General features: G+C 36.6%; 1 protein-coding gene across 3 annotated transcripts in view; it reads left to right on the forward strand.

The window, feature by feature from the left end:
• DIAPH3 (diaphanous related formin 3) overlaps nucleotides 1-26,699 on the forward strand; it is a 242,630-nt gene that overhangs the window by 126,119 nt on the left and 89,812 nt on the right. For all 3 annotated transcript variants that reach the window (XM_049815693.1, XM_049815694.1, XM_049815695.1), the window contains 2 exons: nucleotides 10,655-10,894; nucleotides 16,030-16,159. In XM_049815693.1, coding sequence (XP_049671650.1) covers nucleotides 10,655-10,894; nucleotides 16,030-16,159 — 370 coding nt within the window. The remainder of the gene's footprint in view (nucleotides 1-10,654; nucleotides 10,895-16,029; nucleotides 16,160-26,699) is intronic.

Here is a 26,699-nt window from a genome sequence, read left to right on the forward strand (position 1 = left end):
GTGACATAGTTAATTCTCCCATAAAAGACCAGAATGGAGTGAAGGATGTTTCCCAGCTTATTATATACGTACACTAACCAAAATGTCCAAACACAGTATTGTTTTGGATAGCTTATGGCATATAAACATTGCAATTAGTATGATACCACTACTTAATTACTTATTTTTAAGAACAGCTTTCTGATGAAAATAAACACTTTGCACGTAGGATATCATATCACAAATCTCAGGTAAAGCCATAGGTCATAGCATGATTATCTGATCTCTGCCTTTACTAAGCAAGCTACCTTGAAATTCATCTCAAACTGGTTAGGTGAATTTTATTAGTGGATTAATGGTAAAGAATTGGTAACACAGACTGATATCCCATTTTTTGAGTTAAGCTTCTCTCAGGTTTTGATCATACAAGTTATAATTTTAAATTCAGAAAAAGAGATTCTGGAATGACAGAGGTTTACTGACTTCATCTGCATTGCTGTTTTCTGCTGAAAATACTGGAGGCAAATGTTGGATGGATTTGGTTTTTTTTCTTACTCTTCAATATATTTGTATTTGAGAGGAAGCAAAATAATGTTGATTAAGATACCTTGTTGCAGGTGATGATTCAGAGAATCCACATAGCTTTTACATTTTGTATGAGGTCTGAAATCCTTTATTCTTTTTGATCTGTAAGTGTTGTTTTGCATATGCTGTCCTTCGTGTCCTTGGTGGCCTTTCTTTTTTTTTGTACTAAAATAATTCAGGGAATAGTAGGGACCAAAACCATCCAACTTCAGTTTTCATCAATTTTTATATTTTTTTTTGTTGTGGTTTAACCCCAGCCAGCAGCTAAGCACCACGCAGCTACTCACTCACTTCCCCCTCATCCCACTGGGATGGGGGAGAGAATTGGGAGAAAAAAAAGTAAAACTCGTGGGTTGAGATAAGAACAGTTTAATAGAACAGAAAGGAAGCAACTTAACAATGATAATGATAACACTAATAAAATGACAATAATAATAACAGAATTGGAATATACAAAACAAGTGATGCACAATGCAATTGCTCACCACTCGCTGACCGATGCCCAGTTAGTTTCCAAGCAGTGATTTCCACCCTCCAGGCCCACTCCCCCCAGTTTATATACTGGACATGACATCACATGGTATGGAATAGCCCGTTCGCCAGTTTGGGTCACTGCCCTGGCTGTGTCCCCTCCCGAATTGTTTTGCCCCTCCAGCTTTCTCGCTGGCTGGGCATGAGAAGCTGAAAAATCCTTGACTTTAGACTAAGCATTACTTAGCAACCACTGCAAACATCAGTGTGTTATCAACGTTCCTCTCAGACCGAACTCAAAACCACAGCACTGTACCAGCTACTAGGAAGACAATTAACTCTATCCCAGCTGAAACGAGGACAGCTTTGGATATTATGCAGTATTTTGAAAGTAACTTTCTGAACCACTTTGTATCCCACGATTTTTAGCAGTTGTGGGTATTATAAATCACTAGATGGTATTTTAAGGCTGTGTCTGTACTAATCAACTAAAAAGCACTGGAGAATGCTTTTGGACATTGAATCTTAATTGTCCATAGTACTAAGTTAGAATAGAGACGGGTATGCTTTTGGCCTGTGCAGAATTGCACTTTCCCAATTTCTGGGCACAGTTTGGGAGATAGCAAGAGATCTCAAGAGCTGGGCATCTGGTCAGATAGTTCAGGACTGAAGAATAAAAGAGGCATATGGGTTCATTAAGGCAAGTTCTAATGGTTACAAAGCACATCTTGCCTTTTTCACCATGGGGAAGACAGAGCAGCACATCGTAGGGGAGCTGGGTACACGCATGTTCCAGCTGTTCAGAACTTGAGTGTCTAGCAGGCATCCCTGCATCTCTCAGGCCTGACATCGCACAGAGTTTTTGGAGGTACAGAGGTGCATGGCAATGTTTGGTCCCATATCAGGTGGCTGCAGGTCTTTGCTCCCACCCTCCCCAAGTTACTTTGGGATGCAGTTTATATAGATGAGTGCCAGAATACTCAAAATATAGTTGGATGTTGTTATTAGAGGTTTGGCTTTCTTGTTGCTCCAGCTAAGAATGTTCTGTAACTATAGTTCCCCACCAATTCCCCAGCAGCATACATCCACCTCTCCCCACTCTCTTGCCCACACAACAATGCTAAGGCTTCAGGCCTATCCGTGCCAATGAATGTTAACCGCCTATTGCACCAGGAAGCATTCCCAGAAGTAGTTCTGATTTTGTTATGCTGCATGGAGGGAGCTGTGTCCAGTAGTAAGCGTGTAGACTCAGCAGTGCCTGTAATCCTTAGTGGTGTAAAATAATCCTAGGTATGTTAATTAATATGGTTTTAAATCTGTAAGGGCAATTCCATTTAAGAAATCATAATTTTGACATTCTTTATAAACACTTTTGATGGAAGAAGTTGCTAATACTTGTCAGGATGTTATTAGTGGACATTTGACCTCGGGTGTAGGCAACTGTGCTAGGAGTCTCACACCTGAGAACAGCATCTCAAGAGCCACGTGTGATTGATAGCTCTTGCTTTATTTCTTTTCTTAAAACTTGAGATATTTGGAAATATGTTCCATATTGTCTGGGAGTGAAAAAAAAAAAAAAAAAAAGCCAGATTTTTCCTTGATCACTTTTATTTACTCAAAGATAAAATTGAGGGAGTTATGAAATATTGTTTCAGAAATAATTAATGCCCAGACCTTGTGAAATACACTGATAGCTAACCCAAATAGAATTTGGCAAGCAATCCTCACGTGGCTTCACAGCTTCTTCGTTGATGGATGTGTTTTTAATGAGTTCGTACCAAAGGAAGAGATTTCACTAGAGTAAATTGAAGATTAGAGTGAGGCCTGATGAAGGCTAGTTTGTCTTAAATAATTCAGCAGACACTTAAAATGATCAATTCCATATTCAGCTGATGGTTTCACCTGTATGTCCTCATTGAGGATAACTCAGAATGTATTAATGTTTTTCACTGTTGTCTGGAAAATATCATACTATCACTGTATCTGCAGAGTTGTACTCTGCCTTTCCTAATACTTGATGCTTTGGTGCAGCCATACCTAGGGACATTTCAGTTTGTTTAAAATCCTGAAGTGGTGAGGTGAGTCTGTGCTGTGAGATATTTTGATTGCGTTAATTTCATTCTGTAAACCTTACCTTCTGTTGTCTTCTAGAAGTCATGTGTATCTGCTGCTCTGCCTTGTCACTGTTCTCTCTCAGTAATTCTAGCTTTTCCAGGAGTGTTGCTAAAGGTTAACTTTCTATTATCTGCTATCTGTGACTGTTTAAAAAATCTTTATGGCAAATTGCAGTCAGGTTATTTATGCTGTTTAGAGGGAGAACATCCTTAACTCCTGTAATGTTGGTCTCTTTCAAACCTTGAACCTGGATAGGATGGAGAACCAGGCTCCGGAAATACCTTCTGAAAGTGGCCATTATGATCTGCACTGATCTGAGTGTTTGCAGTTGTGATTGGATTGGATTGGATTATATTATTTCCTCTTTATCACTGAAAGATTGTGATGCTGAATAATAGAGGAACGTTCCTGTAAAAGATTCAGTACCAGCAGGTCTCACTTCTATCCCTCTTAAGTTCTGGTAAAACTGTTTTGGGTAGCTAATCTAAAGAATAGGTTAAAAAAAATTGTCTTATTGTTGTCTGATGTTAATTCAGATGGCTGGAATTGGTTTGTTGTTGTTTCTTCTAGCACATACATAGGCTATCTCTTTCAGTTTTTTTCTTGGCAGATATCTCTACAACTTCAGATCTGTAAGGTGGTTTGTCTGAAGGGTCCTCATCTTTTGCCTCCAGCCATTCGCTTTGCAAATTCCTCTAAATGTCTCAAGAACCTGTCCTGAATCTGATTTGATGCTTTTGCTTCACTAGAAATGTAAGCAATCCTCTAATGTTCATGTTGTGATGTGAACATCTTAAGAAAAACACTTCTGTTTTGAGTAAGGACCATGATAATACATGATTGTGCCATTTTGACTCTCAGCAGCTGCAAGGGTTTCTTGGAATTTAGCCACCTAAATTGAGCAAGGCATCCAAATAACTGGCTGATGTAGGGCAGCTGTGCTGAAAGAATCTTGAGGCTAGTCAGTACCTCTTAGATCCCTGGAGCTTGAAATTACTATGCAGGTATTTCACCTATTCCAGCTTCAGACTTTAGAGCTCAATGGAGCTCCTATGGAGCCCAAGTGCATTAGGATTTCCTTTCCCTGTGATCATTTTGTAGAACTGGGGAACTTTCTCCAATCTATGCAAGCTGTCTTCCACAGCATTCACTTATGTGACACTTCATGTCAGACTGGTTTTGCCATAGATTATCTGTGGTTCCAAATACACTAAATAACCATACGGATAAAAATTCCACAGCCATTATTGAATTACCTGTTGACAGGACCACAGAAGATCTATAGTGGAATGCTTTTTTCCTTACCAGTACTGTCATGATAGATGCATACCTTCCTGCTTAGGAAATAACTTGGACATTTTGTTGGGTCAGTAGAGAAGACTGTACTAAATATGAATGTGCTAGACATCTGAGCTTTTTTGAAATGGGTCGTGTCTGTCACATCCAAGACATCACAGTTAGCTGCTACTGTGGTCTGTTACCACTGTGTATTGCTTAAATAATTACATAGCATCAAGTTCCAGTTTTATGTTGGAGTTATGGTTGTTCAGCCTGATGGAAAGTACGAAGCCCGCTGTCATCGTTTTCAGACATTCCCATCCAGACCTTAATCATCTGTCTGCACCTTCATGGCCTGTATGTTGGAAGACTCAGAGTAATATTGTAGACTTACTTTTCATTAGGAGGTGGGTTCCTGGAAGTAGCCAGACAGAAGACGAGGCATTTATTTTAGAGCTAAGGTGATGAGATTTTTCAATCTAGAATACAGCTAGGTTTGTTTTACTTTTAGAAACTTTTCTCCATTTGGTTTGATATTATATTATTCTATTTTTCAATTCCTCACTGACTTCTGCCTTTGACTTCTGGTATGAATTTATTTGTTTGCTATCCGGCTAATTAGAGATTTTACAGAGGATTTTTACCTATATTAAACTCTTGACTTATTTTCCCATGAGTAAAGCTTTTCAGTTTAGTGGTATCTGCTCCATATGTACCTTTAAAAAAACCCAAACCCTGACTTCTCATAGATCTCTCAAAAATAGAAGAATTTGGGAAACTCAGATCCTCCCACTCTTGGATTATTCCTGTTTAGGAAAATACCATTGTCTAAGTTTAACTTGGAGAAACAAAAGCTGTCTCTACGTTCCATTCTGATCAAGATGTCAGTAAATCTAATTGTATTTTTTAGATAAGACAAAAAAAGTCACCTCTTTCTTTTTATAGTAGAATATACCTATCTGAATTTCAGCATGAAGACCGTAAACTTGTCTTATTTTGACAACTGTGTTGTAGCCCCCATTGGCAATTTAGATGTATTTCATGAGACAGGTGACTTCTGGAGTACTCAAAAGGAATCCCCTCATTTCTGAGATCTGCAGACTGGCCTTGCCGGTCCATCTTTGTTGAACGTAATGCCATCAAAAACAGTACCAGGGATTTTCTGCACTGTGTATCAGTGCACTGTCATCCACAAGACAAGAGAAGGCTACCTGTGTGCAGCTAGGAGGTAATTGATAGGTGTTGTCCCTGTGTCACTTACAGTACACTCCCTTCTGTTCCAACTTGAATGTCTTAGGAGAATCTTGGATTTACAAGAAATCAAGTCAGTGGTGCAAATACAAGCTGTTTATAATTCAAGCTGGAGAAACAGAGTAGCAGGATGTTCCCTCTATCAGTGCTAGTAACGCTGAAAAGTCATCAGTTCAATTGTTTGCATGTACACATATCGACATTGTAAATATAAAGACTTTTGATTTCTCATAAATTATTTTAATTTTGAGCTGTCAGTTCTTGACTTTATTATCATTTATTTGGGAAAAAGACTGTGTCAAAGGTGAAGAAAGATGTACTATTTCCACATAGCCATTAAAACATCTGAACAAAAATACTGTTCCATTATCGTGGATTAACTTCCTATATGCTGAATTAATGTTTGGTCTTTCCAGAATGCTGGTGGTCTTCCCTAAGGTTTGGGCATGTTGACTGCCCATTTCAAATTGAGCAGGGTGTTCTTTTTTCTTCTTTAAATACGATACAAAGTCTTTTAAGGTATCAGTTCTTCCTTACTTGAATTTTTTTTTCTGCTTTTCAAGTGCCTGAGTCTAAAGATAAGTGTTAGAAAGTCACACTTTATACCTATGCAGTCTGTAGAGTTCACTGATGCCGCAGTGATGAAAACCATACGTTTTCCACAGGGGATGCCCTTCCAGTTTACTCTTTTAGTCTGCTTGGCTATAACGGCTATTTTAATTTTTGGATTGGAACACTTTCAGGTGGTCTGACAGCCTCGACACTGTTGAACCTTTAAGGAAGGTGTATTGTGAAACTGGAACACTTGCAGTGTTTTTCTCTATTAGCTTGTGGTAAGAATGAATCCCATTCAGTGATCAAAATTTAATGTCAGGGTAACTTCTGAGACGTGTTCCTTTACTTGGCATCAACAAAGCAGACAGTGAAAGTACACGTTTACCACATGGCACACTCTTGCAGGTGCCTTCTGATTTATGCTGTATTTGAGAGAAAAAACTCTCTTTGCTGTTGGATAAAGGGCTATGTGAGCTGCTACTGGATAGCTCAACTCAGTTGTCAGTTCCCATTTGGACTTGCACATAGTGAGAATATTCTTGTGGACTATTACGTGAAAAATAGCACAATTTGTTACCTATACACTGAGTTCTCTGACATGTAGTCTGCTCATTCTTTAGCTTTCTACTTCAACTTCCCTTTTTAGTTATTTGGATTATCTGTTTTCAGGATTCCACTGTAAGCACATAAGTAGACTTATATGCTGAGTATAAAAAAGTATAGGGAATGAACATAAGCCGCTCAACATTGCAACACAAATTCTTAGCATCTCTTGTGATGACGTGTATGGATTTTACAGTTTGAATATATTTGTAGACTACATGTCACAAAGAAAGCCACATATTGCTAAGGGAACTCTCCATCTCCTCCGTGCTCAGTTATTGACTTAGCAAACAAGTAAAAAATAGTACCTTGTACATGAACTATGGATTTCAGAGTGTTTAAAAAACAATAATAAAAAAGCACCCAATGGCATTTCTGTTGTGTTTCTGGCATGTGCTTCTGTTCCTGACTTTTTAGATGACATATTTCTGCATCCATCCTTAAGACTTATGTACAAAACTTCTTAGTTTGTTGTAGTTCAACTGGTTCTGATAAAAACTTTGCATTTTTTATGTATATGTGCTTGCTCATGTTTGTGCAACCCATCTTTGTGATCTAAAGTACGCGATTATTTCAGTATCAAGAATCAGCCTGTCTGAGAAGACAAGAGTCACTAAATGATGCATCATCTGCTGGTTCTGTAGTATCTTGAGCTTGGTACCATTTAAAAATCAATGCAGCTTACACTTTATTTTGTTAGTTCCTATGGTTTAATATTAATGATCATCTCTATTGCACCCTGAGTAGGGACAAATATTAAAAGTCTGGATAATTTCAATGAAGTTTTGTGGATTTTCTAGTCTAGTCTTAAATTCTTCCTGGCCGAACAGAGAGCAAAACTTAAAATTAAGAATAATATTCTCATTATGCTGAAAAGTAGTAGTACATATATAAATCTAGTGAGTGAGGAGTTTGAGGAAAAGGAGTTAATACTAGATTCTTCCTGATGGAGCTGGGAGAATGACCTTGTGACACTTGCCTCTATCTAGTTCCTTAATATTCTTTTAGGTATTTATTCTTAAATTAGGTGTAAAGTAGTAAGAGCACTATGTTCATTTTAGGTGGATTTTGGGTATTTCTGTTTCTATTTCCCTGTGAAATGCCCTATTTAAATTCAAATCCCATTATCCTTGCTTACCCGTTCTTAAGTAAGAGTTTTACCACGCTATTGGATGTTATTTAGTGTATGATGAGTACAGAATGTCTGCCTACAGTTGATACTGAGCTAACATTCAAACTGTATACATGTTTAATGTTTTACTTTAGGACCAGTCTGCAGGCAGTCTGTGGACTAAAGCTCAGTAGTGGAGTTGATTTTTCAACCTAGTTTCATCTGAAAGGCATCCTGTTTGTGTGCTCTGCTCTGTGATGAAAACCAATGTGTTAGTGGAAAGGATTGCTTATTTATTTTACTTGAAGATTTCTTACCTGAACTAAAATCCAAATGGCGTATTTACTTCAATGGGATATCACCAGGTGGTTGCACTGCTAGGCAGGCATTGCAGAAGTGGCTTAGTAGCATAAAATGTTAACTCTACCTGATTTTATTTTCTACTGCTGTCACAGTAAAACCAATAAAATAGACTGTAAATTTCACCCTCTTCTGCTTCTGTATCAAACCCTTTGGATTAGACAGCCTTCAGTATCAGTTAAAGGTAACTTGTTTGACTTTACACTGAAATGGATGAAGAGTGTCACCATTATCCTTTTCACTGAGTCTATTGTGGGATAATTGGCACCAAATGACTTGTGAACGTTGCACTGTCAGCGATTTTCGCATTGATAGGCTAGATACGTGTTGAGAAATATTCTGTAAAACCTTTGGTATTGCTGTGGATTGGAGGGGGCTATATCCAGTTTAAAGACAAACTTTTAAGGCCACTACGTGAAACCTATTACTTTATAGGAGAAGTGCCAATAGTATTGCTGCTTTTCGTGCATTGAGAATACTGATAGCTGGAAACCATAACATGGGGTTTTTTTATTAAAAAAAAAAACAAAACAAAATAAAACAAACCCAAGCCTAGTTTAGGATTTCAGGAGTTGTCAAGGCATTATTGGCTTGAACCTTGCCCTGAGAAGGAAAAATACAAGGATGGGGAAGAAGGTCTTACAGAATTCATCAAATTGGTGAGAAAACAAGGATAGGGAAAAATGAGGGAAGAAGCTCATGGCAGAATTTGAGACTAAGTGTTTCTCAAGTGCAAACAGAACCAGAACAGGGAGGAAAAAAAACATGATTTCTGCTGTGGAAGAAGGAAAAAGCAAGGAACATGTAATGCCTGGTAGGAAGAAAAGGAACAAGAATGAAAAACAGAAAGCTTTGGGGATTGTATGTGATGCCAAGCTTAAAAAATGTTTGAAGATTTCTCTGTGTCGTGGTTTAACCCCTGCCAGCAGCTAAGCAGCCGCTCACTCACTTCCCCCCACCCAGTGGGATGGGGGAAAGAATCGGGAGAAGTAAACCTTGTGGGTTGAGATAAGAACGGTTTAATAGAACAGAAAGGAAGAAACTAATAATGATAATAATGACACTAATAAAATGATGTAATAATAAAAGGATTGTAATATACAAATAATGCACAATGCAATTGCTCACCACCCACTGATAGATGCCCAGTTAGTTCCCAAGCAGTGATGCCCCCACCCCCACTCCCCCCAGTTTATATACTGGGCATGACGTCACGTGGTATGGAATAGCCCTTTGGCCAGTTGGGGTCAGCTGCCCTGGCTGTGTCCCCTCCCGAATTGTTTTGCCCCTCCAGCTTTCTTGCTGGCTGGGCATGAGAAGCTGAAAAATCCTTGACTTTAGACTAAGCATTACTTAGCAACAACTGAAAACATCAGTGTGTTATCAAGATTCTTCTCAGACCGAACTCAAAACCGCAGCGCTATACCAGCTACTAGGAAGACAATTAACTCTATCCCAGCTGAAACCAGGACACTGTGATAGAGTTGGAAGGATGAGTAGTACACTGGAAACTTGAGAGATGGAGGAATTTAATTTATTGCATTAATATGCGTTCAATGTTCCTTGATTTAAAGAAGCAATAAAAACTGAAGTCTTGTTGTTTGGAGATAGTAAATAATGTGCAAAGTAACTCTGGGTTGGGAATTCAGTGACCTAAGCTATATGGGAAGATTGAAACTTCTGTTGAAAATATCTGACCAGTAAACCACAGAAAAAGCCAGGTCTTTTGCGCATGATCTACAGAAGCTACTGTTTTCCTCGGACCCTTCTGTTTTACCTAATTAACTGTGTGAGGTTAGTCTACAGGAGTATATGGTATGAATACTGGTATATATTAACATATGCTATATTAAGTGTTTCATAGCTGAGATTTTTTTTCAAAACCGTTATTTTCCTGCAAGTTTATACTAAGCTTTTATTGAAATCAGCTTTTAAATATTTGCACCAGAAAATGAGATTTACCTTGTTTTGGTACATCCCGAGTTATACAAAATCTGCGAACTACTTTTATTACTTTGCAACTACTGGGTCATAAACTTGGATTAGTTTTACAGGATTTGGTATATGAGTTGACAGATGTGATATATGATGACACTTTATCTTTTATTGCTTACACATACTAGTTATTGGGACAGGATGGGGGCAGTTCGTATTAACCACAAGATGGGATTTCAGTTGCTTACCCAAGTGTCTCTCATTCATTCGTTCATTTGCTATCAGTTATAGCAGATATATTGCTTCTTCAAGCCTGTCACACCAATAAATCATTTCAGATTGTATGCATTTGTACAGTGCCAAAGTGTACCATGAATTTTAAAGGAAATCTCCTATTTTCTTTTCAATCAGATGAGCAACGTGAAGAGACTACGGCCACGGCTCAGTGCTATTCTTTTTAAGCTTCAGTTTGAGGAGCAGGTGAACAACATCAAACCTGACATCATGGCTGTCAGTGCTGCCTGTGAAGAGATAAAGAAGAGTAAAAGCTTTAGCAAGCTTTTGGAACTAGTATTGTTAATGGGAAACTACATGAATGCAGGTTCTCGAAATGCACAGACCTTTGGATATAATCTCAGCTCCCTATGTAAAGTGAGTTTTGAAATGTCCATGTTGAGCATTACACTGAGGTTTTAATTTGATTTTATGATGCGACTTAAATACTTTGTTTTGATGGGTTTTTTCTGCAGTTAATTTTTTGTTTTCTTTTTTTTTTCCCTCCCATAATTCTTAGCATTAGTTGATGGTTTGAACAATACAGCTAGTCTGTGTACAGCCATCTTGAGACTGGTTTGCATTTAAACTTTCAGATGATTCCATGTTGAGAGAATAATAATAATAAAAAAACCCCAAACTAAATAAGGTTATGGAAGGACACTGTCATCATAGTAGTGTTGTCATCTTACACTTTTAAGACTGTCACATTTTAATCTGTTTTACTACAGTTATATTTTCTGTTTTACATAAATTTTCTCATCTGATTCTTTTCTGTTGTTACTCAGTTTCATCAGTTCCCTTTTTCTTCTATTTTTCCTTACGTTTTCACTCTTTCAACTTTTATATAAGGTATATACAGGAAGACATCTATAATTTCCTGAGTGTTAATTTATAATCTATTCTAATCCTAATACCCTTCCCCTTACTTATTGTTGTTATTTTTTTCATGTGCTCTCTGGCAGGTCACTGCAAAATCTGTGGAGAGTGCACATGTATGTAATAGTCCTTATGAGAAAAGAATTATTTGGAAGTTTGTATGTACTCTTTGTCTTCTCTCAGCTTCTTTATCTTTTTACACAAGCAAAAATACAATATGTTAACTTCTACATTCTTTAAAATAATGACCCTTACTCTGCTATGTTTCAGAAGAATTCTTTCACTATGGTTCTCGAGTGTTGAATGCACTACCTATAACTTAAATATTCATAGAGAATAAGTTATATATCTTCCCTAGTCTAAAGTAAACATTTAAGCATGCATCAGCCACCTAGAGAAATACAGTGTAGATGAAATTATTGAGTTAAAAGTACAACTTGTTGAGAAACATGTTCAGAAGGAACGTACTAAAGGTTCTCTCTCTAATTGGGTGCATTTACTTCTTAGGTATAATTTTACAAGAATCTGTCTGGTTATATTCTCTGTATTTTTAATGCACAAGGCAACAAAAAAGAAGTATACTTATGAAAACAATATGGAGTTAATTGTTACAGGTACTTTGCAGAGGAGGATCAAAAATTAATCATTATTCAAAATTTAAGATCTAGAAGATGAAAATTTTGAAGACTACCATGAAGTACTACACATAGGAAAGGGAAGTGATGTGTGCAGATAATGAAAGTAAGGAGTGAATGGCTAGGCAGAATTCCAGAAAATGGTCTCTAAGTCCTGGCTAGCTCTATAGTGCTCTGGCATTAAATGCATTTGATAATCTAGAATCTCATACTAGCTTAGATTTGCATGTTTACAGGTTATTTAGCTTTACAGGATGTTACAACATTCTGTTGGAGAGAAAAAAAAAATGTTTCTTTTAGTGGACCTTCTATGTATTATAAAGATGGTAATTATCTACTGTTTCCTTGGTGCTGGTAAGGTTTTAAGTGAAGTTTTGTCTGAATTACTGCAGAAAATATATAGACTGACTGGTGAGAATCCAGATGACAGTAACATGTAACACTTCCAAACTGAAAAAAAAAAAGCATTTGTGTGTATTTAGTTTAGCAAAGAGGAACATGAGGAGGACATAAGTGTTCTTTTGTTATTAATTTATGATAAAGAAGGCATTGGAGCATTTGTTTTCTCTGTAGCTAAGGTAGGAGATGGAATAATTGTCTTTGCTGGTAACAAAAGAAGTTTGCTTAAAAGTTACAAAAGCTTCCTAACTGGAAGGATAGTTAAGAACTTGATAGTGAAGATGATTGTGGACAGCTTTTGAAATCCAGGTATACTAATAATTCTCAAAGAGTCTCCGTGAGGCCAAATTAAGAGCTAAAGTAAGTAATACTTCGAATAGGGTATGTAGTTGACTAGTTGGGAAGTGTGTGCATGTTTCTAAGAATCATGGAATAATTCAGGTGGGAAGGGATGCCAGTAGGCATCTAGTCCAACCTTCTGCTCGAGAGAAGTGCTGATCACTACTGATGGTCTGTAGGTGATGTAGCTACAAAGCTATAAGGACCAAAAAAGTTAATTTGCTTCCTGTTATCAAAATGCTTAGTACAGTGTAATTTTGACACTGTATCATGTTATATGATTAGAAGTGGTGATACTGGTTTACTCCTTTCAGGACTTTATTAATTTATGTATAAATATATATCATAGTACTCAATATGTTTCATTTACATAAGAAATGTACAAGTAAAAAAATGAAGTTCCAATGACAGAGATTTCATATATATTTGATTTGGCATCACTTCATGCTAGTTTGTAAATACCAGAGCACAGTGCTTAAAAACTTTTCTAGGGGGAAGATAATGCAACCTTAATGGTTGTTGAATATGAGTGTATTGATGTCCCTGCCTATGGCAAGGGGGTTGGACTAGATGATCTTCAAAGGTCCCTTCCAACCCAAACCATTCTATGATTAGGAAAGAAATACCAACTATTGCAGATTTTGCTGGGGGGCACAGCAACTATGGCCACCTTAGAGATTATCTGTAAAATTTCAGATCTCTGACACTAGATAATCCCCAGACAAGTGCAACCTACAGGCAACTACTTGTTCTTTTGAAGGTTGACAGATTTTTCAGAGAGAATCGCTGGGAATTCGCATTTACTATCCTATGTGTATCAGGGTACTAGTCAGCAATTCCTAATTTACCTCATCCAATTGTGGCCTCATTTAGGAAGTCCGTGAGTGCCAAGCCTTCACTGGTTATGAAATTGTGTCTTACACAGACAGATCACTTTGTCTGGAAACACAGAGGTAAAACTATGTATGTGTAAATTTTGGGATTTTCTTAACTATGTGTAGTGTCTTGTTTAATGCATAATCTCCTCTGTTCTGAGAATAATAAACTGGTTCAACTACTAAAAATATTAGTATTAAAATAGGAAAAAACTCCACCAATATTCCTTCAAGACCCCAAACCAGAAAGCTGCAAATTGCAGACTGCTTTGTTGTCTGCATCAGTTTTCAGTAGGGGTTCTGAGAACTTAAGAAATTTACAGTGGCTTCTGTCTTTCAAAGATGTTGGGTTTTGTAATATCTGAGGAATATACAGTTTATCTGCTCTTCTTCATTGGTGCCTGACTATGCATAGGGACTATCTACTTTGCAGAAGACAATTCCGTATCTTGCCTTGTCCCTGCATTGTGTAGGATTGAACTGTAATAGTTCTTCTGCATCAGAGAACATGTGTGCATATTCTCAGAAGAGAGATATGATATTGCTATGCTAATACTCAATTGTTCATTAAATACTGATATATTAAAATTATATGCATGTTTATAACACTAGTTTATTTTCAAAACTAACTTTTGTTAACTACCTGTATTTTAAGCAGTGTCACATTGTAGAAATTTTGTGTGATGTTTTAATTATTGAGACGTTTCTCACTGAGATTCCCAGCATGGTAGAAGTAACTTATTTTATAACACTGCATACAGTAATGACCCTATCATATATTTTTTGCTTTTGATATATATATATCTGTGTGTTCCATTTTCTGTTTGTTTAAAAAATTATGTCTCACATTATTATTAATCCACTCATCTGAAGGAAAACATATACGTTCTGGAAGAGTATATCTCATCATATTTATTAAGATAGTAGCATTTTGATCTTTGAAAATAATCACTGACTTTTTACAGTGAAGTATGAAATATCAACCTCAGTGATAACCACCATCCAACATTCTCAATTTACATACAGTATGGAAAAAGCAAACAGTATGCTCTAATTTGGTTTTTAAATCAGATCAATAAAATGCCCCTCAAGTGATCTCTGAAGATATTGGGAAGCACAAGAAGTGTGAAAAAATCTCTTTATAAGAAATTTGCAACCATGGGAAAACTGTGGTAATATATTTTTGAAAAAATAATAAATCTGTATGTATATATAAATTGGGATTGATCTTGCTCTCAGTTCCTTATTCAGAAGTAATCCCCATATAGCTCTGTGTCTGGTTTTGAACCCTCTTTGGAAAGAAAGGTAATTTTTCCTTTCTGCCTTGTTGTGCTAGTTACTCTTATACCGCTGAGCGTTGCTGATCACTTGTATTTTTCATGGTAACCAAACTAAAGAACAGTCCTGAAGTTGAAACAAGCTACCATGAGTTTTCTACTTGTTTAGTGCTAGTTGTAATACGGCACTAAAGACTTTTCCCCCCGATATTTAGATGTACAGGTCTGTGTGCGATTGTGGCAGCCCTTTAGTTTGTGTGCATACTTTGTGTGTGCCTATGTACATATATACTTTTTCTGTTAAATTGTTTTATGCAGAAATAGTTTTTAAGTAGCAAAGAAACACTTTCATGTGAGATGTCATTTTCTATTTGTAAAAATCTCTCCAACGGTTTGAAAGACTAGCTCACGTGGGAGATTACAACAGAAATGTATAAATGAATGTTTGTCAGTTGTCAATTGTTGGTATTTTTACACAGGTAGCTGCAAGTTTTCAAATGGCTGGGCTTAAAATAATTTTATATGTATAAAGGGTTCAGAAAGAAAACTGTGCTTAAGAATTTTTGAATTCGGAAGTTTTTAAACAATGAAGCCTGTGAACTCGTTTGCCCTGTTGAGAATTGATAAGAACTTGTGCAGGTTGAGGTTGCAGCTTCCACTGCATAAATATTGTCAGGCTAGAGTTAGCTTCACACATGAGGAAATCACGTCATAGAGTAGATATGTGCATCATGTATTGTTAGATTTTGCTGATTTAGCTCCGTTTTTTTTTTTTTTTTTTTACACTTTCACGAATCTATTCATAGTTTTGCAAATATTCCTGTATTGCTTAAATAATTACATTTAAAAAGAGAAATGTGCACTGGTTTTGAGTACAGAACTCAAATATTGCGTAGAATTAAGAAATATTTAATGTGATCTTTCTAGTGATTTTTAGCAAGGGGGAAAATGAAACAGCCTGTTACCTAGGGTTTTCTTTAAAAGAGCTCTACCAGTTCAACAGTTTGTTCTTACCTTTCTTGGTTTCACAATTAGAAATATATATTAATTATCAAAATAGTCGTAAGTAGTCATTCTCAGTGTTTTAACATATTTTTTTTTCTCTCTAGCTGAAGGACACAAAGTCGGCAGATCAAAAGACAACATTGCTCCATTTTCTTGTAGAAGTGTGTGAGGAAAGCTATCAGGATGTCCTGAGTTTTGTTGAGGATTTTCAGCATTTAGATAAAGCTAGCAAAGGTTTGTATAACTAACTAACAGTTTTGATTCTGAGTGCATTGCAGTGTCTTTTATGTGAGATGTTGCTTATTTTTTTACTAACATTATTTTAAAAATAGACATTAGTGGTCTATATCATAAATTGGTAATTTGAGCTGCTGCGAGTGGTCTTGAAGATGTTTGTTGTTCAGTCCTCTAATATTTACTACAGGATTTCCCGTTACATTTCTTCTAACATGTCTTCTAGAATCATTGTACAAAATAGATTTCTTTTAAAAGTTCTTTTCTGTTAACAGATCTTAAACTATGTCCAACTCTCAATCTTTTATATGGTTAAGTGTAGTACAATCACACAGTGTCTTTTAATTCAGAAATGCAGAAAGGCTGTCATACCATCACTTAAATTTATGTTGTTTTTTTTTCTAAACATGAATCAGAACAGGGTTTTTTTTCCTTGTGTGTATGTTTTTCATGAAACAGTAGCATTGGAAGTGTGGAAAAATAAAATCCTCTTTTTACTGCTTCATCATGCAGTACAGAATATGGTAAATCTGATTATAAGCAGCAGTGGGGTTTTTGCAGTTAATTTCTTAAGAGTACCTTCTCTATATTTTATCACAGCTTAAGTAATTTAAACTGAGTAAGCATGATGTTAGAAATTGATGCCACCTCAGCACTGTCCTACTATTGCAGGAAAAGAAGATTGGGTGGGCTGTCTCAGTTAAAAATTTTTTAGTTTATGTCAGTTTGGAGAATATCACTGTTTATATGTATTGCTTTGTACAGTGTCACTCATGCCTCAGTCATTCTCCCTGCCACAAATTACAGCTTTGCAAAACCTGCTCCTGATAGAGAACTTGAGATAGTGGTCACTCCCATAGAATTCGCTTTCTGTTGTCGCGGTTCTTAAAGTTTCCAATTTTAGTTGGTGCATTACAACCACTTAGAAGTTCAAGTATTTTTAAATAGCTGTCAAATGCTTCAAGCCCTTCATCTAACTCTTTGTACTGGTAATAGAAAGAGTTTCTGATGTATATAAATTTAGTATTTTATGCATTACCTTCAGTGTTAACTGGCCACTGATTTTTGATTACTAGTATGTTATTGGTTGTAATGTGGTTGAATTTTGTGTATCAGACAGAAAAATGTTCCCTATTAGAAGCCGTTATTTTCAGTGTAGACAGTCATCTTATATGAAGCTGCTGATTGTCTTCTGGAAAGCTTCTGAGATATAAAACACTGACCACTGAAAGAGTAGCCAGTAAAATTATCAGTTAGTCCAGGCTTTCTGTTCTTTTTTAGGTGTCTGCTATTGACTAGATGAATCTTTGATCTCACTCAGTATGATGTAGTGTGGAAATCAATGACCATATTTTCAAGTTTATATATGTTGATTTTGCTTCGGTGTATTCTGAGGTGTATTTTGCATTTCAGTTTTCCTGTACGAAAAAGACAAAGGCTTAGGATGTCTTTAACAGATTAGCATATCAGTGTGTTTGTTTATACTTGTTTCCCTACCTGCAAAATTTCATTTTGTTTTGAAAGATGACTCCTGCACTGGAATTTTGGAAAATCCATCAGATCCCAAAGACTGCAGTTCTTTTTTTTTATTCCTTTTTTTTTTTTAAGTTTTTAGTACTTTTGCAGAAGTATATTTTTACGAAGAAAGTTGATTTAACATGCACAAACTTTTGCACAGTAAATTTTTAATGAGGTGGCGATTTTTGCTTGAGCTTACCAAAAGGTCAGTTCAAAAAAAATCTGTGAATCTGTGGTTGTGATCAGCCATATCTGACATAATAGACTCACCTGGTCTGATGTAACTTACTGATACGCTGATGAAGACTAAGTTGACCAAGAATGATTTGCATTGAGGCTTCTACAGTGAGCTGGGAAAACACAGCACATATTACAAGGCATCATTATGGCTGCTAAGGAGAGTGAGTGACAGAGGGGGAAGTCATCAAAAATCTTTTATCTTGATGATCATCTAGTCAAATATGCTTATTCCAGAAGAAATACTAGTTGTGTTAGAACAGAATTTGGGTATTGAGGGCTTAGAGCATCTCCTCCATTCCAAGATACTGTACAACAAGAATAATCTGTCCTGGGTTGTATTTATTGGAGGCAGTTCAGACTTCCAGTAAATTTGGAAAACCACTGGATCCAAAGGTTACATCTAAAGGTTACAGGCTGCTGATAGTACAGAAGGAAGGAAGTCAGCCTGGGTTTTTCCTGTTATCTGATAGGAAGGTTTTGTTTGCATATATGCTGCTTTGTTGGTCAAAGTTGTTGGGTAAGGAGATAGATCATTCTTTTCTGGTTTTGTATCATACTAATATAATGTTCAAATTTTCTGTGTACCATATAGATTGTATTTTTTTCCAGTATTTCTTTCTAAATCCTTTTTGCTACCTTTTGTCCTAGCAAAGCTTAGGGCTTTGTAGAGGTGGTGGAATGCCATTCCTTTGTGCTCTGAAGTAATTTTTAAAAGTAATTCCCAAGACTAAATCAATGAAGTTTGATAAGAATATTCTTTTCTCACATACCTTTGTTGCAAGCTATTTTTTTTATTGAGCTGTTTTTATTTCCTGTCCGCATATTCATTTCTTCAAATACAATAATTTCCCATTTTATATGTGGCATAAAGATATAGTTTGCAAGTGTCCTTTAAATTATAAATCAAAATTAATGTGGCAGAAAGATGTATAAATGCCATTTGAACAATATTAACAGAAAACTTTTAAGTTGAACACACTGTATAAAAATGGAACTATACTGTGCATTTATTGGTTTTGGCTTGATTACCAAGTGGTTGAGTCTTCTACAAGGTTCTTAAAACAAGTTACTTAAAAGATGCTTTTACAGAATTCTTCCTTGACATGACTGTCCTTGTATCAGCCAGCCCATTTCTAGCAGACATTGGATCTTTATTAATTTTGTACTTGCTCGTTCTTAAAACTTCTCTCTCAAGTTATTTCTTATTCAAAATGGTGAACATTAGAACATTACGATGTTTAGCAACTCTTTTTTTTTTTTATGCTTTTTAGAAGAGACATTCTTGGTCCTTTCACTTAATTAATATTGTCCAGTAATTATCATACAGTAAGCTGTTAACACAGCTTGCAAGGCTTTAAGAGCAGTGACAAGGTCTGTTAGTTGTGAAGCTAACATTTATTTTATAAATGATAAAACATTCACAATATGTGAATTGCATTACAAAAAATAAATTTTAATTTTTTAAAATATAACTTTGACAGGCAAGTAGCAAGGGACTTGTGACCTATGCAATTGTAGTTTACTTCAGGGTATTTAATTTGTGGTGTGTTTTTTTTCTATTATGTGCTAAAGTTTTAGTTTTTACTTTTGTAATACTAGAATTAGGCTTAATTCACTGTTACAGTACATGAATTAAAGATACCTTTTTGCTTTGAAGTATAACAAATCCTGGTTTTTAAGTACTCTTAGATCAGCAGGAGGAACTTTCATTGCCGCTAATGAGCTTACTGATATGACAGTTCCTGAAGATTCATATAATTAAAGCTGTCTCTTCTTTTAAACATAATGACTTTCCTGCTTTTCTATTAGTATTCCAGACAAGAAATATTTTGGTAATTTAGTACACTTTACTAATTTCTTATTTTATGGTATTCTAAAGATTTATATTGCATTTATCCAGGCTGCTGTTTTATTTGATTGACTCCAATTTACACAGACCTTACAGGTAACAGTGTATAGAGTCTTCCTTTCATATTGTAATAACAATATAAAACTGCAGCTTTTCCTTCCTCTAAAAGTCATTAACTCATTGTTGCTTCGCAAGTAACTTACCCATTTTCTCATTTTTGAAACTTCATTCAGTTTTTTTCATAGATAATTAATTTCACCTTTTTTTTTTTTTTAAAGCTAGGAATGAAATTGTAAATATGAAGCTTAATCTATATTCATTAAAAACCAGAACACCCCCACCTACAACATTTAAAAATATTAGGACAGCATGAGAGAACAATATTAATATAAGTCATAAGCAATCTATATGTGTGTTGTGGCTTAACCCCAGCTAGTAACTAAGCACCACGCAGCCGCTCACTCGCTTCCTCCCACCCAGTGGGATGGGGGAGAGAATGGGGGGGGAAAGGGGAGGTAATACTTGTGGGTTGAGATAAGAACAGTTTAACAGAACAGAAAGGAAGAAACTAATAATGATAATAACAACAATAATAAAATGGCAATAACAATAATAAAGGAATTGGAATACACAAATCAAGTGATGCACAATGCAATTGCTCACCACTTGCCGACCGATGGCTGCTTAGTTCCTGAGCAGTGACCCCCCTCTGCCCCACTCCCCCCAGTTTATATACTGGACATGACCTCACAAGGTCTGGAATACCCCGTTGGCCAGTTTGGGTCAGCTGTCCTGGCTGTGTCCCCTCCCAACTTCTTGTGCCCCTCCAGCCTTCTTGCTGGCTGGGCATCAGAAGCTGAAAAATCCTGGACTTTAGCCTAAACACTACTGAGCAACAACTGCAAACATCAGTGTGTTATCAACGTTCTTCTCATCCTAAATTCAAAACATAGCACTGTACCAGCTACTGGAAAGAAAAGTAACTCTATCCCAGCTGAAACCAGGAGAATGTCATAGGGAAAGGTGGTTTTTTCCTATTGCAGAATTTTTAAGAGTCTGTGGCAAATTTCTCAGTACTATTACATAAGATACTTTCTGCTATGCATTGCTTGGGCTTCTGTTTTGTCTTAGGTTGCAAATTCACGGGGTGTGTTTTCACGTAGTCAGGACTGTTGTGTTTGTTTGGGTGGGGGTTTTTTGTGCTTTCAGAAAACATTACAAACTTCATGAGTTACTCCAAAATGTATTATACTCAACCAGTACCAAACTGTGTGAAAGAGATTCCTATACAAGACTAAAAAAGCATGTTATTTTGTGGCTACTGTTTTTTGAAAAAATTTGAAGAGAGCTTGTTTTTTAATCTCTAAAATCTTAGGCTAAAGATATTTATCTATTTACCAGAAATGTACAATTTAAGACATAAAAATGTGCTACTCCAGCATTTAAGATACCATACAAGCGGCATTAAATATTTGCAAAGAGAAATTCATGGTGGTGTGGTTTAAGTACACCTTTAAATATTTCTTCAATTCTGTATTTTTTGATGTTTTTTGCACCCCTGTTTATACCCGTAATGGATCAACAATGCCTGCTCTATTGGGACACAAGTCCTACATCAGCATGCTACAGACTTGCCATATTCCCGTCTGAGCCATTTTAAAATAAATTGAACTTACTGAAAAAAAGTAATTAAACACACCTTCTTGTGAATTTCTTTTTTTCTTTTTTCTTTTTTTGTGTGTGTGTGAGTGCATTTCACAATCTAAAAATTTTGGTTTTAAAAGCTGATGGAACATGCAATATTATGGAATATGCAATACTGTTATGTATTTATTGCAAATAGTCTCATTTCTTTTAATGCTCGTGGCTTGAAGTTGTGCACAGTACTGTTATCTGGCAAGCAAATTTAAGATATAATTATGCAATGAACTAGTAAATGTAAGTGAAATATTCTGTTTCTTTACGGCATAGAAATACATGCATCTTTTACAAGTATGAATTAGCAAATCAATTATTAAGCAAGAGTTAGAATATTTGCACGTTTATACCAAAACAGTGCTTCAATTTCTAATAAGATATTGAAATATGTCAGTAGTCCATGAACTTGGCTCGCTCTCTATCATCTTACAGTGATCCAACAGTTAAGTATCAGGGCTATTTCCTGGTGCAGTCCTTGAGCCCCCAGTTATTTAAACATGTAGACAGTTTGATCTGTAGACAGACCAGCATTCAGATAAAGCTGTTCAGTACTTTCAGTTTAATTTTTATTCAACTGGGTATAAATATGGATGTTACTGAGAGATTTCACTTCTGTATAGCATTTTAAGTGATAGTGAGATTAAGACAAATAAAATAATATTGATACTCTATAAGGGAAAAATGTAGATATCTGCTAAAAGACAAAGAAAAAATATGAAGTGGGTTATGCAGAAATCAGTTGCAAGAAGAACCTTAAAATGGCAGAAAGGGCAATGGAATAGAAAAGCTGAATACATTGTGCAGATGTATAGACCCTTGAAGGTGAGAAAGCTTAATTTTAATTAGTAGGGAAGTGTTGCAAGTGCATATATGTGTATGTGTAGGCTTGTGTAACTTGCTACCTGTATATCTGTCTCAGAGAGTCAGAGTTTGCAGCGATGGCGTTGTTTAGAAGACTGATAAGTCTGGCTGGTTTTAAACTTTTATTTTAAACTTTACTAGGCTGATGTTCATTAACATTTCATGCTAATGGCTCATTCTTAATCATTATTAATCACTAGTTATTAACAATCTTATCCTAAATTAGCTGTGAATATACAATACACTGCACTCAGCACAGTACTTCATGGTCTGGGTCCCCAAGGGTCAAGGTGATGAGGCTTAAGAGCTGAGGGTGAGGGAAGGTGCAACTGATGCGAGGGTTGTCTTTCTCTTCCCTCCTGAAAATTTGATTTCTTCTTTTATAAGACGATTCTGTCTCTTGGGAGCTCTTAGTCCACCACTGCACCGTGTCACTGTGTACTGTGCAACACTGAGGGATATTACTTTTCCGTGCTGGGGCAGCTGCCGTATCCCATAGTTTGGCCATTTTTAGCCCTTGCCTTAGCAGCTGCTTCTTTCTTTCAATAGCAGTCCAGTGATGAATAAGTGACCATCAGTGAGTTGTTTGTCATTTGGGGGTTTCTGTTTTCAGCTTTTGCCCATGTTTTCAAGTTCTGAGCTTAACCTGTACACCATAAAAAGAGACATGGTGTCAGGCTGCATTTCACCCAGGAGGTTCTCAAAAGAAGTTTATAATGAGTCTAGCAGCCAGGGCTCTTGTGTAGGTACTATAGGGCACAGTTAGTATAAGGTCTGAGGCCTATTCTTGCTGATGATAGTACTATTATTACTAGGGATCTGGGTACAAAAATGCTTGTGTATTTTTTACCAATTACGCTACATCAGTGTGCTCATATTTGAATCCAAAATAGGAGAAAATTAATTAAATCCTGCTTAGAGAGCTGCTTCTTTCATGTGTGCAACTGGAGTCTGCTTTGGCTACAGAAGGGAAAGTCTGAGGGCTCAAGAGGCAATGGCATTGTCAGAACTTTGGGGAAAAAAGGATTTCAAGAGTATTTAAGTATCGTATATGCCTGTTACACACACACAAAGAAGGGGGGACAGGGGGGAAGGCAAGAAAGCCAGAAAATGGCTGCAGAAGACAAGAGGAAATGTCATCTTGGGAGAAGTAAGGCATAAATATTGTTTTTTCAGTTGTCTGTGACACTGAGTGAGTATATCCAACTAGTTCTTATTCCCTTGTTAATGGATATTTCAGGTCTTTGCTGGTGTTTACAGAAACCTTCTAATACATTGCCTTCTGTAATATTTCTTTGTTAGTGCTCTAAACCTATCTGACAATAGGGTGGGGAAATTTTTGTAATTTAACTTTAAATGCTGCATCAATAATACGTTGGCAATTTTACAGAATTATTCAGTAAACTCTGTCCATCAGTCCAGTTTGAAGTTCAAATGGCAAAAGTAATAGTGTATTTTCAGGTTTTTTTAAAAATAATATGGTATAGTTTTTTGCATCAGGCTAGAGATCAGCTTGTCACTGTGACTCTCTCCCCTCAGAATATAGGGGCCAGAATAACACAAGGGAAGCAAAATATCTGTAGGCAAGAGGAAGATTCTCTTGATATGGAGATTGCATCCATCCAAGAAAATTGTCATACAGGGTGGGTAACACGTAAGATTTCTGAACTATCAGCTGAAATACCTGTTGCAAAAAGTAGCAGAAGGTTTACAGCAATATAAATGAGAAAGCACACAAGTAGTATTGCTTTGCTTTAGAGAATTATTTCTAGGATTTGAGATAAAACAGGTATAGTCTCAAAACTAGATGAAATATTGCTTTAATTTTAAGCAAGAATAATGATCTGGGGATGGGGGAGAGGGTAGCAAAATGTCGCCATAGATATTTGTTGAAAGAAAAATATCGGAGTACTGTATTCTCATATTGTAAATACCAGTTTCCATTTCTGCATTCTGAGATAACTGAGATATGGAACTAAAAGTTTAGTAAGTACATTTTTTACCAAGTTTTGCTGTGGCTATAGTCATGTTGTGTGACTACAGAATATTTAAGACACTGAGGAGAAAAGAATGATTTGGGCAATTACACAACTCTTTATCTGACCTTACTGATATGAAAGTTTATAGAGGAAAGAATAATCAAACATGGAAGTTAATGAGAGTAGCATAAAATGAAGATTAATTTATTGGTAGTAGACTAATATGCTAGTTTTGACTATTAATTTCAACCCCCCTCTCCCCCATGAAATCTTTGTTGACTTCAGTGTCACATCCCAATCTTGGAGCAACTGAGGCTTGTGGATGTCCTTTGTCGGAATTAAGGTGAAACGACACCAGAGGAGTTCAACAATCAACATTTATTCAACCTAGATAACCTTGCCCAACTACAAGTGAACTTATCAATATGAACCTTGCATCATGTCATTAAACCACTGTTTGAAAAGAGAAGGGAGGTGTAAAAAAAGAAGCGGAAAAAAGGAACATGAAACTGTATCAGAAGGAGAGTCCTCCTGTAGAGTCACGAGGTTCAGAGCAGACCCCCTTGCTTACTGAACTCCTTCTCAAAGAGGAGCGCAGGGCGGCTGGATCCACTCCTAGTTCCAGACTTGGTCAATGGTTTATGTTTAAAAGGATGAGGTGTAGGGACTGTGAAAAAGAGAGAGAGAAAGAAAGAAAGAAAGACAAGAAAAGGGTTTCACCAGTCCTGGGTCCAGGGTTGGTCCAGCCAGCCTAGAGATTTAGTTCCTCAGGGCACACACTGAGAACTCGTTCTCCCTTCTTTTATAGTCAGTGGTCTCGACATGCACAATTCACGTTCCTGGGGTTCTCTGGAATCAGTCGGTGAGCTTGGGGGCTTCATTGGGGAGTTGCCTCTCTTTCCCTGCTGGCATGACCGCTTAAGATAGAAGCACAGTCCCATCTTCCATGGGGCCTCCTCCTCCAGGCGCATACGCTGTGCTCCTTCTCCTGGTCACTTAAGATAAGGAATTGCAGCTTTGGAGAAGCACGGTCCCACCCTCCGTGGGGCTCTCTCCTCTGGCCACATTGTCCTGTTCACACAATTTCAGCGCTTTTACAGAGGCCATCTTCTCCGCCAAAGTTCTTTAACGAATGTTTGAGACATTGACTATAATTTGTCAGGCCGTCACATTCAGGAAAGCATTTGACATTTTGTAAAATGGGAGAATATTCATTAGAAAAACAGAAGAAACTATCTAAAAGTACTGTCTAAAAGGAATATGGGCAAAAAAAAAAAAAATGTGGTATTGAACCAACGAGCATAACTCACAAAGGGTTAGACAGCTTTGCCAGTGGAGAGAGAGATTGGGTTGTCATCACTGAATGATCCTGAGGAAGCAGAGTAAAAGAAATGAAAATCGATAGTATGAAGTACAAGATAGTGCATCTTGATACAGTATTAAGAGCTTTGGTCAAGGAAAAAGGATATTTTATCATAAGATAATCGGATAAGGTATTTCCAGTAGAACTGTAGAAATAGTAAGGCAAACATTAAAAGGGCTGGTGAGTCATCACCTGAAATACTGTGCAGGAAGGTTTTAAACAGATACAGGTGAAGAGGCTTCTGGAATAATCATGGTACTAGAAAACCTGAGTCAAGAAAGGAAACTTTAAGAACATGGTTGTTTTAACCATGAAAGGCAGAAGGTGAGGAAATCTAATTATTGCCTATAAAAATATTCGGAGCCTTTTTGAAAAGGGTGTGAGAGTGTTCAGGCATACATACACTGTATTCAATGAACAACCTGGTTTTGTGGGCTCACTAACATTCAAAACCCCATTCTTTGACTTTGTTTCCAAACTATCAAATGAGTTGTTTACTTCAGGTTGGCTTGGGTTTATGTCTGAATCCTCCCAGGATTAGGGGTCAAAGTTAGGGTTTGGGTTTTTTTATTTCTCTTCTGCCATTCTTCTGTGGCCCTTCGGAGTTTATACCATGTCTTTTCGAGGGGCACGAGGGAGGGTTGGCAGCTATTTCATGTCAGTTTTTTGTTGAAGAGCTGCTTATATTTCCAGATTTGATTTTTTTCATGTTTTCAGTAAATCAGAAGTTGCAAAGACAATAGCACCAAACTAATACCAGCATATTACGAGCTAGCCTCTGCTTGAGGATGTCATCAGAAATACAGTCTTAAAGCAAAATATGTCTAATAGTTGTGCACTGCTGAAATCAAAGGAATGCTGAATTTTTATATTCAGGAACAACTTAAGACCATGACAGAGGAAAAAAATAAGTCAGAACAAGATAGTGATGTAAAGATTCTTGATCAAATAGGTAACTGTTCAATGTCAAAGGAACTGAAGTAATATAAATAAAAAAATTGGCTTTGCTGAAAGCAAGAATTTGAAAATCTC

Source organism: Accipiter gentilis, chromosome 13 (assembly GCF_929443795.1).
Source record: "Accipiter gentilis chromosome 13, bAccGen1.1, whole genome shotgun sequence".
Taxonomy (NCBI): domain Eukaryota; kingdom Metazoa; phylum Chordata; class Aves; order Accipitriformes; family Accipitridae; genus Astur; species Astur gentilis.